General features: G+C 42.8%; 1 protein-coding gene across 6 annotated transcripts in view; it reads right to left on the bottom strand.

Moving 5' to 3' along the window:
• DCLK1 (doublecortin like kinase 1) overlaps window positions 1-14,147 on the bottom strand; it is a 307,761-nt gene that overhangs the window by 113,719 nt on the left and 179,895 nt on the right. For all 6 annotated transcript variants that reach the window (XM_083169785.1, XM_083169786.1, XM_083169784.1 and 3 more), the window contains one exon: window positions 13,023-13,117. In XM_083169785.1, coding sequence (XP_083025911.1) covers window positions 13,023-13,117 — 95 coding nt within the window. The remainder of the gene's footprint in view (window positions 1-13,022; window positions 13,118-14,147) is intronic.

Genomic DNA, 14,147 nt, shown 5'->3' with positions numbered 1-14,147 from the left:
TGAGAGGGGCTTCATCTTTATGTCGACCCTTTGTCAATGTTGACCTTGGGCATGATTTCAATGGGTCAACTTAGAAATTGTCTACCCAGTGACCGCATACCATGCGCTACCTGGCAGCACCTTCTTTTTTCATATATGTTATGGTCATTTTATTATAAGTTATTGTGCTACAGAATGTTCAGTTCTCAAATACTAGGATGCTGACAACTAATGACACAGGGTCTAACACAGACGTGCAGGCACTGCCGATGTCAGACGCAGCACAGCGATATCTCGCTAATGTGTCAGCATCTAGGTTGCACGGTGCGCAAGTCTGGAGCAGTTTTGATTTCAGAGGCGCACATGTAAAAGTGTATAGAAAATATAGTAGGTGCTCATCAGTGGTGACAGGGAACGATCTTATAGAGAATACACACGGCTCCACCTTGTGCGGAATCCGAAAACCCAATTTCTCTATCACTGCTTTTGCCCCAGGTGCACCGTGATTGCCGAGATCCGTGTTTGCCAATCCCAAAGCTTATTTACAAACACAATGGCATTATGCCATCATTATGGGTTGCAGTCACTAAGGGGCGTGAAACAAGCAGATTGGGTAACCCCACCTTAGGCCCTATGTCTTCATGCTGTCTTCCCTGACCCTCAATAACAGAATCAGTCTACGTTCTGCACATCAATGGAATAATGGGATGCGGTCATTTGGTCTACAGCATTATGGTAGACAGTCAGTAGGTCAACACAATTAAGTCGACATGGGAAAAGGTCGACAGGTCATTAGTTCGACAGTGTCTAAGTTGACAGTCAAAAGGTCGACATGGGGTTTTTCACTGTTTTTTGAGCCAACATGTGCCGACAGGCGGTATTTCATGCCCTACCATCCACTAGGGCGTGGTGGGAGAATAAAATAGTGTGCCGAGCGCAGCGAGGCTCCGTGCCCGACGCATAGCGAGCGCAGGGAGCGATGCAAGGGGATGTGGTGCACCTTAAACTGTGTCCATGTCGACTGAGTTGACATTCAGGTAAAAAACAGTGAAAAACCCCATGTCGACCTCACTGTCGAACTAGACATTGTTGAACTAATGACCTGTCGAACTAACGACCTGTCGAACTAATGACCTTTCGACCTAGAACCATGTCGACCTTTTCCAAAGTCGACCTAGACCCATGTCGACATTTTCCCATGTCGCCCTAATGGTGTCGACCTAATGACTGTCGACCATCATGCTGTAGACCAAATGATACCAACCCGGAATAACGGCAATGATCACTTTTCCAAATAACCGTGATCCAAATAAGTTCCTTTGTGCTTTCTTACTGTATTATTAACAATTCTTAATAATACCCCAGATCATAGAAACCAATTTGTGTCTTTCACCCTTTCCAATTTCAGCTTGAAAGACGTACTAAAGTGAAGAAACTGGGCCGAGGTCTTGTAAAGGTATTGGGTTTATCTGCATGACGTTACAGCTTTGTTGGACTGCAGTCGCTCTCTGTTTGATAGAACCCTCCTGACCTATTCTCTATCACCGGCCAGCTATTTCTCAATTTAATGTTTAAAGCCAGTCAGCTTGAAAGCTCAGACATTAAGTTATGGTCTTACTGTGACAAAGCACTAAAATATTACTTTCTACCTCTTTCATCTTTAGGAACAAAAACTGTGCAAAAAAACCTCATGTTGATGGAGAATCCAACAGTGATACTGCAGAATGTTTATTCTGGGTTCCTTTTGAGGACTTTTGTAATAAATCATTTGTTGCATCTGTATGATTAAGATGGATGGAATCATGTTATTGAGACGTACATAGTGTACTGTATGTCTGCAAAAAATACACAGAAAAGTATGCCAGGGCGTATTTGTCTTTAGGACTAGGTCATAGTAAGAATAAGAAGCTTCACTAATCACATGATCATCCTCTCAACTGCATGTGGAGCATACTTGCCTACTTTTGAAAACTAGTTTCAGAGGGATTATAGTTGGTAATAGAATTTTGCAAAGCGCCCCATTGAGCGGGCCTGTCATGCTCCTCCCAAAGAGCGTGTCTAGTTCCATATATGGAGAGATTGTGAAAAGAGATTGTGAACGTGGCACCTAGAAGTGTGGGTGTGTACTGCTACATCTGAGAGGAATGTAAAATGTAACAGTGCAATGTGGGCTAAGTGAAATGAGGGAGATTGCTAGACTAATGAGGGAGAGAAGAAGATTGCTGTTATTTCAGGGTGTCTAAAGCAAAAAAAAAAAAAGGCAGCGTAGTGGTTCAGGATGAGATATCTCGATCACTATCGCTCATTCTGTACACACACATATACTTATACTAGTGAGGCGTCACTCGTGAACAAGCCAAAGTGCGAAACACGTGTCTTCCTATCCGGGACAACCCCCCTGACGTCTTCTCTTCATCTTACGGCAGTTACTGGCACCCAACAGCTGACCGCACGGCGAGAAGCCGGTCTCCTGACCGACGCCTAACAGACATTGGTGCCGGCGCAAAGATTTCCCCCTTACAGCGGCACTATACTCAGCTGGCCGCACGGAGTTAGCCGGCCTCCCCGCTTCCGTCCCACGGACACTGGTGCCGGAGCCTCTCACTGATCCTGCTCCAACGTCACCCCCAATCCCTGCCGAACACACACGCTTATCATCAGCGCTCGGACAGCGCTAGCAGGTACCTCTGTATCCAAAACCGGGCATCTGTACAGCGGAATTATGCACTGACAAATCTGCTATATTTATGCGATATTTATGCTGTCTTTTGATTTCTGCACTCAGAATCAGGATTGTATTGTGTGTGCAGTACCTGTAGCTCGCACCCATTATTTTGTCATCTGTATATGACTTGCGCTAATCTGGCTTCTCAAATGCAGTGTCTCTAGCTTCACTGAATATAACAACCTAAAGTTATTAGACTTCGGATATTTGTGATCATAAGCTCTGTGCAAGCTCACCTTACAACTCCTTACGCTAGATACACATGCCTAATGTTCCTATGTGGTCCTGCTGATGTATACTTCTAAGCCATAATTTACCTCACATACTGTAACAATCGCTAACATCATTGTTTGATAATAACAACCAGGGAGGTGACAGGGTCACATGGATTCCCATTGAATTTTGTTTCCTTTTGTCAATTCAAAGCAACATTCTAACCCCCTGTCTATACAGTTGGTCAGTTTTCATTTATACTGACACAAGTGAGACACCAATACGGGGTACATTCACTTTAAGTTTATTATCTTTTCCTTTTTGACTTTCTCTCCGTGGGGAGCAAACACAGATTATCACTCTCAACCTCCATCCTATGTACATCATGATGGTAGGACAGCAGAAGGGTCTGTGTATCGCATAAACCACTTGAACTGCAATCTCTTATATCTGTCACTCTCTCATCCATCTGGGCCACCAGTCCCCCCCTGCAATGTCACTTATGTCAACAGGGAGGTGACTTTTCTGACCCTCTGGAAAGCAGAAGTGCCCTGCAGCCCTGCATGTCAGCCACCTGCTTCAGAACCCATTACGGATACGATCAAACTTCACTGTGCCGCCTGATCCCGTCCGATCTCAGCAGCTAAGCAGTGAGAGGCCGGATCAGTACCTGCTGGGGGACCAGTAGGGAATATTCGGTGCTGTATAGTTAATTGGGATACAGCTGCTTCTGGTTTGCATGAGGACATTTCCCCTCTACTCTATTCCTTCCAGCATCTTTTGCACCTCTTTCTTAACTAATGACGCCTTGTCTAATCGCACCCAATACATGAAGGGTCAATAGCTGTATTTAATCTTATTGACCAGGGTGCGGGGGTTGTTCCACGGATAACTAAACATTTTCGCAAAAAACATTGAGTTATTATGTTTGTGACTTCATATGTATTTGTGTAGTTATTATATCTAGAATTATTAATTCCTTGGATACTCAGCATTTTCAGTTTAATTCTTTGTGATGAAGAAATTCTTTTGACGCCTTTATCTTAAACAAGTGTAATAAAAGTTATATTTTAATCTTAACATCATTTCATTTATCTACAATATTATTCAATCAAGCGTGCCCCAAAAAACCTTTTTGGTTCTGCCTTCTTTGTCCCTCTTGGACATAAACCTCTTTGTATACTTATACTAGCCCTGTAGCGCAAATACAGCAGATTGTGGCATACACTGAGATAACATGACTGTCAGACAGACAGATATTTTATCTGACAAGCTAAAAGCCATCGGACATCGTGGCCATACACTGGATACATTATGGCCATCTGAGCATCACAGTGTACGACCACAATATCTACATTGCTACCCTGTGAAGGAAACATGTCTCCATTCCTTTGCTGAGAAGGAGCAGGGAAAATGTCTGCCAGCCGCTGCAGTGCATACACTGCCAGAAGTGGACAGACAATTATTGCACATGCAGTACGATTTTGCATATTCAACAGAGTGATAATTACTGGTCATTCGTGGCAATACAATGTTCAATTATTGACATGGATACCTGATCGGCTGCATACTGATGTTGGAACAAATTCCCATCAGCCCAGATCGCCCATACACACTGTTCATCTTTCATTAACATGCATGTTGTTGCTAGGCTTGATGTAAAGAAAAACACATGGTGCAGATGCACACTCCTATTATTAATCAATCAATAACATAGGTTCTTGGTATATCAATTGGCCAAGAAATTTCTTGGCCAATTGATATACCATGAACCCCTGTTATTGATTGATTGATTGATTGATTAATAATATGGAGTGTGCATCTGCACCATGTGTTTTTCTTTGCAGAACTACAAGTCCCAGCATGATAGCACCTCATGTATTTTGGGTGTGCATTCTAAGATCCCCCCCTCCCCCATAGGTTTGATGTACAGCACATTAAACCTAGTGACCGGACAACATATCGCTCATTGTGTACTCAACTGAAACCTCCCATCTTTTAATGTAAGTGTGGATTTGTGTTACAGCACATTGAAAATAAAAGACACTCAATTATATAAATCTTGCATATATTATAACACCACAACTTTTACCCAATCGAACACATTATGTAGGGTGTCTAAATAATACACTATTCAAATGAAACAAAATCAGCAATAGAGTTGTGTAATGGGAAAAGGGGAAGAGAAGGGGAAACACAGACACATAAAGGGGAAGGAAAGTGACGTTTGATCTCTTATACTGTTGCAAAATGCAGGGTCGCACCGGGACTTTAAAAAAGGTTCAGTGCCGGTGTGACCCTGTATTTTGCGCTGTTCAGATCACTTCAGCGAACCGGCAATATTGCCAGATCGCTGATGTCATGTGGGGGGTGGGGTAGAGAGTCAGCATCATTGGGGGGTGGGGGAAGAGTCAGCGCTTAGAGGTGGTGCTGCTCCAAATGGTGCCTCCTCCATAGTGTGAACGAGAATCGGTCTGCTCAACCTGATTAACCTGTTCACACCGCAAAGCAACACAGCAACAAACCGGTAAGAACCCTTCTTTTTTACCGGTTTGTATTGCCGTATTGCTACCGGTTTGCTGGACCCGGTAACCCTTTTCACATCGCACTAATTACCGGGTCTAACCGGTAAGAAATCGTCATGAACCGGTAACTAAGTGCGATGTGAAAGGGGTACTACTGCTAACCCTTGTTGACACCGGCAGGTAAAGACCATGTACCATTTCTTAACACATACACTTTCCCTATCAGCGTATGAGACATTCCGAGCCCCAGCCAGTAATTACCTATAACTGAATACAATGTGCTGTACTGCAACAGTGATTACAATAAAAGTCTCTTAAATATCCAAATATAAAACATTCATTCTGTATTTACTAACAGCCTAATGCTTAGTAAATTACTGCCTTGAATTATATTCCAATCATCCAAGTCACTAGTAATTACTCTGAAAATAAACTACAGAATGCTTATTTGTGTATAAAAAAACAAAAGAAATAAGAGGTTTGCTTTGTAACTGGAATTGTTTTGTTGTTTAGCTGTGACAGCGATACAGCTAATGAACGAACATATCCAGAGCATAATGCAATAAACAAACTTAAAGTCAAGTAGGAAATAAGTTGCTATGGGAAACCTGTTTCAGTGTTTTAAAAATACCCATTCATAGCAACCAATGACCAAACAGAGCTGTACACGAAGGCTTTTGATGCCAAACGGATTTATATGTTACAATGTGCGGAATACAAAAATGTTTTATTATTCATTTAACAACGCTAAGGATTGGCATCAAAAGCTTTCAGTAGTAGATTCCCGTCTGGGTTTACAATTAACAGACACTGTAAAAAATACACTTTGTTGTTGATGTCTCATTAATTAATAAAAAAAAACCCGTACATTCTAATTGTTTTTGTTCTGTTATTAAAAGAAAACTGACTACTTTTAAGAAAATAATGAACAAAGAGAAAAAAAAAAAATTGTGTGCGGTCAAGGTAGGTACAGACAATGGTCCGGATTCAAACCGGATTGCTGCTGTGCAAATTTGAACAGCGGCTGTTTCTCAATAGACTGCATATTAGTCTATTAGCTAGCCGTTCACAAGGTTATTGAAAGGATTGAAGATGGCATTTGAGGGTGGTAACCAGCCATTATTGGGAGTGTAAAAAAAACACAGGTGTGTCCAAGCGTTTTAGGGGAGGGTGTATAACGTCAGCTCCGGCCTCGAGAAGGGTGATTTCATCACAGCAGCCAAGTAAGTCCAGGGCTACTCAGGCTGCGAACAGTGGTGAACAATTTTCTTTAAAAAATTCTAATCTTAGATCAATAGACTTTTACATAATATGGTTATTGCTTTCGGCAGGAAAACTTAATGTGGACATCTTCCAGAAAGTAGGTTATCGCATATGTACGCAACGTCACGGGACTTCAAACAAGACGGTCTGGTGTTCAGTGGGTCAGTGAGTGCTCAGGGGGGAAATCTGAGAAAGTACAAGTTGAAAACTGCATTTCCTTTCATTTAGCATTGAGAGCTGGCCACTAGGCACTGCAGAGATGTGTGTACGAAATGTGGGAAGTATTGTGCGCGGCTTGTACACACAGATTAGGACAATGTTTGTATACTGGATAAAAGCAGTTCCATAGTACTAGGACAACAATCTCCACTGAGAAAAGCTGGTGCAAGCAGATGTTGTAAATTGGTCTATAAATTGTATTGATATATTTGCGATATAAATCTCTGTAATGGACACTTGGTGGGGTATTCAATCCCCCGCCACTATTTCTGATGGGGGAAATAGCGGCGGTTGCCTAGTCATTGCTGTCTTTCCGACAGCATTGAACAAGCATCTCGGCAAAACAAGCCCGACGGCTATGGATTGTCGAGCTCACAGCTGGATCTTGACGATCCACGGTTGTTTCTCGAGGCCACGCCCCCTTTCGACACTCGTCAGGCAGGACAATGAATCCCACCAGTTGAGATGCAGTCGAGCGGGCCGATAACGGGACCGGGCCACAACTGTCGGGCCAGCTCGGCAGTCATGACCCGGGATTGAATACCCCTTTTAGACTAAGGGGGAGATCTATCAAAGCTTGGAGAGAGAGATATGAACGGAGGCTAGGGGTTGCACACACCACACCTAGTTGTCACCCTCCCAGGTCATTAGGTCAACATATTAGGTCGATATGGATAAAAGGTCGCCTCAAACAAAATTTCGACATGGGAAAAGATTGTTGTGTTTTTTTTTTACAGTTTTTGGTGTCTAGGTTGACATGGACAATGTATACTGCGTCCCGTCGCATGGTTTGTTGCACTCGCCTGCCTTCACGCACGATACTATTATATGCTCCCTCTATGCCTACTGTGATGGTAAAGTCGTTTTTTTTTTTTTTTAAATCATGGAAAACTTTGACCTTTTTCATGTGTCGACCTAATGACCGCCAACCAATAGTGGTCGACCTAATGACTGTCAAACTAGACAGTGTCGACCTAATGACCTCATACTGCATGCCTAGGGGGCATGGCCTTGTGAGAAAGGGGTGTGGCCTTGTAAACCGATCCCATTTGAAACACTCCTGGAGATGCTGGGCTACCCCCTGAGACTTGTTTCACTGCACTCTGGCTCCTACACCGTGACGGGAGGTGGCAAAGTCACAGTGCAGCACCCAGCTCCTGTCACTGAGGAGGAGAATTTTGGTGTCACCCCTGCAAGCGTAGGGAGGCCCGCACCTCCCTAGTGATGCCACAGTGTTCCCGAGCAGCCCAGCATCTCCTTCAGGAATGCTGGGTAAGCCCCTCCGAGTGTAGTTGAAGGAAACCTCCTGTGAGGACACTGCTGAATCAGGAACTATGTTTGAAAAATGAGTTCAGTGCTGATTGGTTGATAAATTATATCTCAATTTTATCTCTCTCCAAGATCTGATAAAACCTCCTCCTATATATGGTCTGCGAGGGCACTGTACAATATGTGCAAAAATTTGTGCTGTATCTGACAGTCATGTGGCCCTATTATCTGATTGACAACTGCAATTGTTCTTTCCATAATGCACACAAAGTAAACTCAAATGTCCCCTTTCTCCATAGTATTTACCCTAGCAGTGCACTAAGGGGGTGATTCTGGTTGACTCGGTAAGCTGCGTCCTTGTAACGCCGCCTGGACGAATGCTGTTTAGGGGAAACCGTCACGGCGCATGTGGTCGGTGACCATCAACTGATTTCCCGTGCCTTCGCAAATGTAAGTCAGTGGGGACTGACATATATTTGCGGGCAGCGAGACGAATACTGGACAGGCAGCTGACATCATTTGATGTCAGCCGCCCACCCCCAGCACACCTCACCCATTGGGACACCCATTAAACACTGGGTGCTCCCATAGGTGACACACGAGCCCACCACCACACCACCCGGCCCGCACCGCTCCATGAAAACGGCCTGGCGGCACTGCAAATTGCCGCGGCTGATTGCAGGGCAGGGGATGATTTCGGTTCACTGAGAGTAAACCAGAATCGGCCCTTAAATGAGATCGATTTTCACAATTCCACACATGACAAGTGTATACTGTAGCTTATAGTCATTAAGAGCAACTTGCACTAGGTATACCCTTTCTGGCACAGTGTGTATGCACAGAACAATAGTTACAAATATATCCTGTACAACCCCTAACCTCACTCTCCAGTACATGATTGATCTTATGACTACGTTTCGTGCAAACACCAAAGATATATGAACTCCGAGGTGCTGAGTCCTGAATAGACATCCGGTGTTTCCACCCAGTGACCCCTTCCCCACAGCCGTTCCACCAATACTGACAACAGACATGTGGACTAAAATGTATCTAATGACAGCGATCACAGCACAGCAACATTATCATTAAACAGGATTTACTCAGAATTCCCTCAAAAAATGAAGCTTATGGATTAGGGGAACTTGACACGAGCCTAAGCATTTAGCCCTGAAACCTTTAGCTTTATAGTATATAATCTCTCTTGTAAATGTTAGCAAAAATAATATAACTGCATGATATGAACAGTGAACAACAACAACAACAACATATAGGGCCCCGCACTATAAAAAGGACATCATAGAATTAGAAAAAATCCAAAGAAGAGCAACAAAGCTTATTAGGGGTATGGAGAATCTAAGTTACGATGAGAGATTGAGCAATTTGGGACTATTTACACTTGAGAAGAGATGTTTAAGGGGGGACATGCTCAACATGTACAAATATATCAGGGGCCAATATAAGGAACTGTCACACACCCTTTTTACTGCTAGAAAGGAATCGAGGACATGAGTTTTGATTAGAAGAAAAAAGTTTTAGTTCCCTTAGAGGAAAAAAAATTACTTTACGGTCAGAGCAGTCAAACTTTGGAACTCTCTTCCAGGAGAAGTGGTGTTGGCGGAGACAATAGCTACGTTTAAAACAAGGATGGATAAACATTTATTGGTTAAAAACATCCATGGGTACAAATAAGAATCAAAATCTTTCTTTAAATTTTTCAGAACATACACCAAGGGATTAACTAAAAAAACCTAGGTTGAACTAGATGGACGCAAGTCTTTATTCAGACTTATCTACTATGTAACTATGTAGCATTTAAGTGTTCAGATTTGAGCCATTGATGCAAAATACATTGCCCTGTATTCAGCTGACTATGGCTCAGACAAAGCTCCTCCCCCTCAGTAGTATAGTGAAGCAGTCAATGGAGTAGCGCAGTCTTAGGGCACCGCATAGGAAAAACTGAATGGGGAGCCAAAGTTACAGATCCAGCTGCCTGAGAAGTTGACATCACTGTGCTTGTTCCTACCTATTATATGTGCGGTGTTGGCATTAGTTAGCCAACTGTCCTTTTCCCCTTCCCCATATGTGCTTCTGCCCCCTTCACCCTTTGTGCCTCTGACCTCTTATCCATCTTTGCCCCTTCCTCATATGTGCTTCTGCCCCCTTTACCCTTTGTGCCTCTGACCCCTTATCCATCTTTGCCCCTTTCTCATATGTGCTTCTGTCCCCTTTACCCTTTGTGCCTCTGACCCCTTACCCATCTGTCCCTCTGTACAAGCAAACTCACATTTGCTTTTAATGATTCATAACTGGTAGGTAAGTACAATCTTTTTAAATACATCATTAAAGCTTTTTCTCAGTTCAAAAGGTTACCGCTGGCAATTACAGTGCTGCTATTAATGGTAATCCTTGACAGCTATAAAGACACCATTATATAGGGAAGTCTATTTAACAAGATTCATAGCAGTACTGTACTTATGCAGACACAATAGAATAAAATCAGTTTGTAAAAATGCTTTATTGTTGCTAGTTGTAATTGGATCATTGGTTTCAAAGTTAAGAAAGGAAAAAAAAAAAAAGATCTGAGTTCCAGTATAGCCTGCCATTCATGCACCAATTCAGGCCACAAAGTGTCTGTATCTTTAATATTTGCTATTATGGTATGTGGGGTGGGGAGTATACTGTACCTAGCCACATTGCTATGTGCAGGAGATCCGATCAACCGGAGTTCAATAAAGTTGTGGGCATAAAAGGCGTGTTTAACTAACTGATCCCAGAGTATTTGTTCAAAACATATTAGTGCTAAGATTGGGAGTAACAAATATCTCCAAGATGGATAATCTCTAGCTGTCATACTATATGACAGCTGGAATATACTGTGTACTAACCATCATTAGGGAAATAACAAAGATTAAAAAAAGAAAATTCAATAACAACTTTGAACATCAACTATTAGTTGACATTCGTTCAGTGTTTTTAAGGAAAGGACTTTTCACTGTGAGAAGGGCTAGTATTATCCACTGCCCCAATATCGGGGTTACCTAGGTGGAGGTTCAACTGAGAAGGGTCCTTTAAAAATAACCCTGGTCCAATTAACCGTGAATCCAACCAAGGTAGCTACCAGAGACAGATGCAATAAGGACTCAGGTGCAGATTTATAAGTCTGGTGCAGTGATAATCCAACTGGTGATAAAGAACCAGCCAACCAGAATCTAACGGTCATTTCTCAAACCCCCCGCCTGTAACGTGACAGGAGTTGATTGGCTGGTCATTATCACTGTCAACTTTCTCACTTCTCTAGGCTAAATAAATATGTCTCACATTTTGGTATAGCTCAACCTGTGTCCCTACTTCACGGGGACCACTTCTATTGCGGCACACAGCAGTGGCAGCTATCACGGATATGTGAGTTCACTAACTTTCCCGCCCAAAATATTTGCCCATTTGGAGTCCAATAGGAACAGGATCCACGCAAAGAAGGATCAGTGGGGTGCTTTTCCCACATTATCCCCATTCCTACAAGGGGTAGCTTTATTAAGGCTTGCACCATTTACACGCCAATCAAAGCTTAATCGATGTGTATCATGTATTATACATTTTCATTTTAAATTGTTCATTTTAATGTTATTACCTATTTTTAATAAATTGTTTCAAATATTTGTGTGATTTCCTTCCTCAAAAGCGCAGTTCAAAATTATTTTCTAAATTAAACTGCTGCTTGATTTGAATTAAGCCCTACACAGCGTCAGGTAATTACCCTAGAGGTATTAAACACCCGTTTCCCTTTTTTTAGTATTTAACTTTTATTGGAAATATATATATATATTTTTTTACACTTTTTTTAATTTGAATTTATATAACAAATGTGAGCGAACGCTGGCATTTTTGGCACATCTCTCACAGACATGTGTGCTCTCAAAGGGTTAATATGCAGGACACAAATTTCTTTCCATCAAATGAAACCAGTTATGGAAAGTGTGGACTATTATATACAGAGAATGTGGCTAATTTTCTAGATCTAATGTCATTTTTATTACTGTGATGTATTACTGTGATATACCATAATGTGCAAGTTAAATTCTAGAAACATATTATTTATACCACTCTATTCTAAAGTAATGCGTTCTTTTGTAGTACAAATTATGTTAATTTTCTGAGACACAATATAGAAACTACAGTATATAGTGTAGAACTATCTTCACATGAAAGTGCTGGGACAAGGATCAAAAACACAGGGTCTCAGATGACGATTCTCAACAGCAGGGTACAGCATAGCAGGTTCAATCCACATGCAGTCAGTGTTATAAGCAGTAGCATGCAGGCTCTCTCAGCATAGGAGACTCTTAAAAGGCTCCCATAGTCCATATGCGAACACCCCCGGCCTATCACTCGGCTAGCTATTCCACCAACGAGAGCAGGGTGACTCTGCCCTGGAAACCCTTATATCAGGAAAACTCCGGTGCTGATGAATACTCCTGGGATTCTGCAACTGCTACTAGAACCTGGTCATTACTTTCATGTGGGGGAATGCTGGCTCTGTTTTATTTAATGATATAGGAAGTAGGTTTCTGAGAACTGTGGCACACACTCAGTACCAGGCTCTATAGGCACCACTGAGGTCAGGAATCATGTTTTCATTCCTAAATATGACTCATAGAGGGTGAGGCCAACTAAATAATTAAGTCAGTCCCGTTCCCTTTGCCACCATATATTCCTGAATGTCTGATTGACACATGACAGTGACAACGGAACGCACTGCATTGGAAGTTTTTTAAACAAATCTGCAGGGAATATTTTGGCAACATTAGAAAGTGAAGAAGTCAAAACTGTACCCTCTGTTTCCGCAGACTTCCAGGGCTGGTTGGCGACGGACTTGGCGATTTCCCAGAGCGAGGGGTAGAAAGCTGGCTTCCCGGAGTTCCATTGACTGAGAGAAGTAAAAAAAAAATGAAGAAAGAATGTTCATTAAAACAGATTTGAATCAATGTCAGACTGACTTTGTCTCACTGAATCAGAATATAAAGTAATGTTGCGATGTCATCATGCTCAGCCTAAAAACAAACACCCATTCTCCATCACTTCGCTTATAAGGCTGCAGTGTGTACAGCATAGGATGAGGAAGGGAAGCCCAATCCTCCATTCAGATACAATCCACTGACTTTGAGATGAATGATTGAGTATTACACAACATAATTATCTGCCATATAGATACTGCAATATTCATTTATCCTGTGGAAGCATCAATTATTAGCGATCTGAAAGCCTTCAGTAAACACAAATGCCATGATAGCAAAAATACACAATGATTATATCACATAAGGCATTCATCCATCTACATTGTGCATATTTGCCTACAGGGCCGCCGACAGGGGGTGCCAGGGGTACAACTGGTCCGGGGCCCAGCCTCTGGAGGGGCCCGGGCAGCTGCCCACAGTGGCACGGCACCACCCCCCCCGCACAAATACGGGCGGCCAGGCTCGTACAATACACAGTGCAGCCTACAGAGTGCCGAGCCTAGGATACAGAGGGGCTCGGCGCTCTGCAGGCTGCATTGTGCTGTGAGTGCTCCTCCGAGAGAAGATGCTGCTGGGCCGCCGACACCACCGCTGGTAAGTAATTGGGAGAGGGGGGAGTGCCACTGGGGGCCCAGGCTTAAGGTCAGTCCCGTGTCCCAACATTACTAGTTACCTACCTGGTTACCTACCCTGGTTACCTAACCTGGTTACCTACCCTCCTGCATTCTGCAGGAGACTCCCTGAAATAGCAGCAATCTCCCTCTCTCCCTCATTAGTCTAGCAATCTCCCTCATGTCACCTGGCCGATTAAACTGTTAAATTTTGTTTGGGAAAAAAGCAATGAGAGATAGATACATTTACATTGAATCATCAGCACCATTCCTCAGCACTTTACCAAGTATAGTATCTCTTACTAACTGCTCTGGGGCTCATCTACATTTG

The sequence above is a fragment of the Crinia signifera genome, chromosome 2 (genome assembly GCF_055691185.1).
Source record: "Crinia signifera chromosome 2, ASM5569118v1, whole genome shotgun sequence".
In the NCBI taxonomy this organism is placed as follows: Eukaryota; Metazoa; Chordata; class Amphibia; order Anura; family Myobatrachidae; genus Crinia; species Crinia signifera.
The sequence above is the reverse complement of the archived record's forward strand: the minus strand, read 5'-3'. Positions and strand labels throughout refer to the sequence as shown.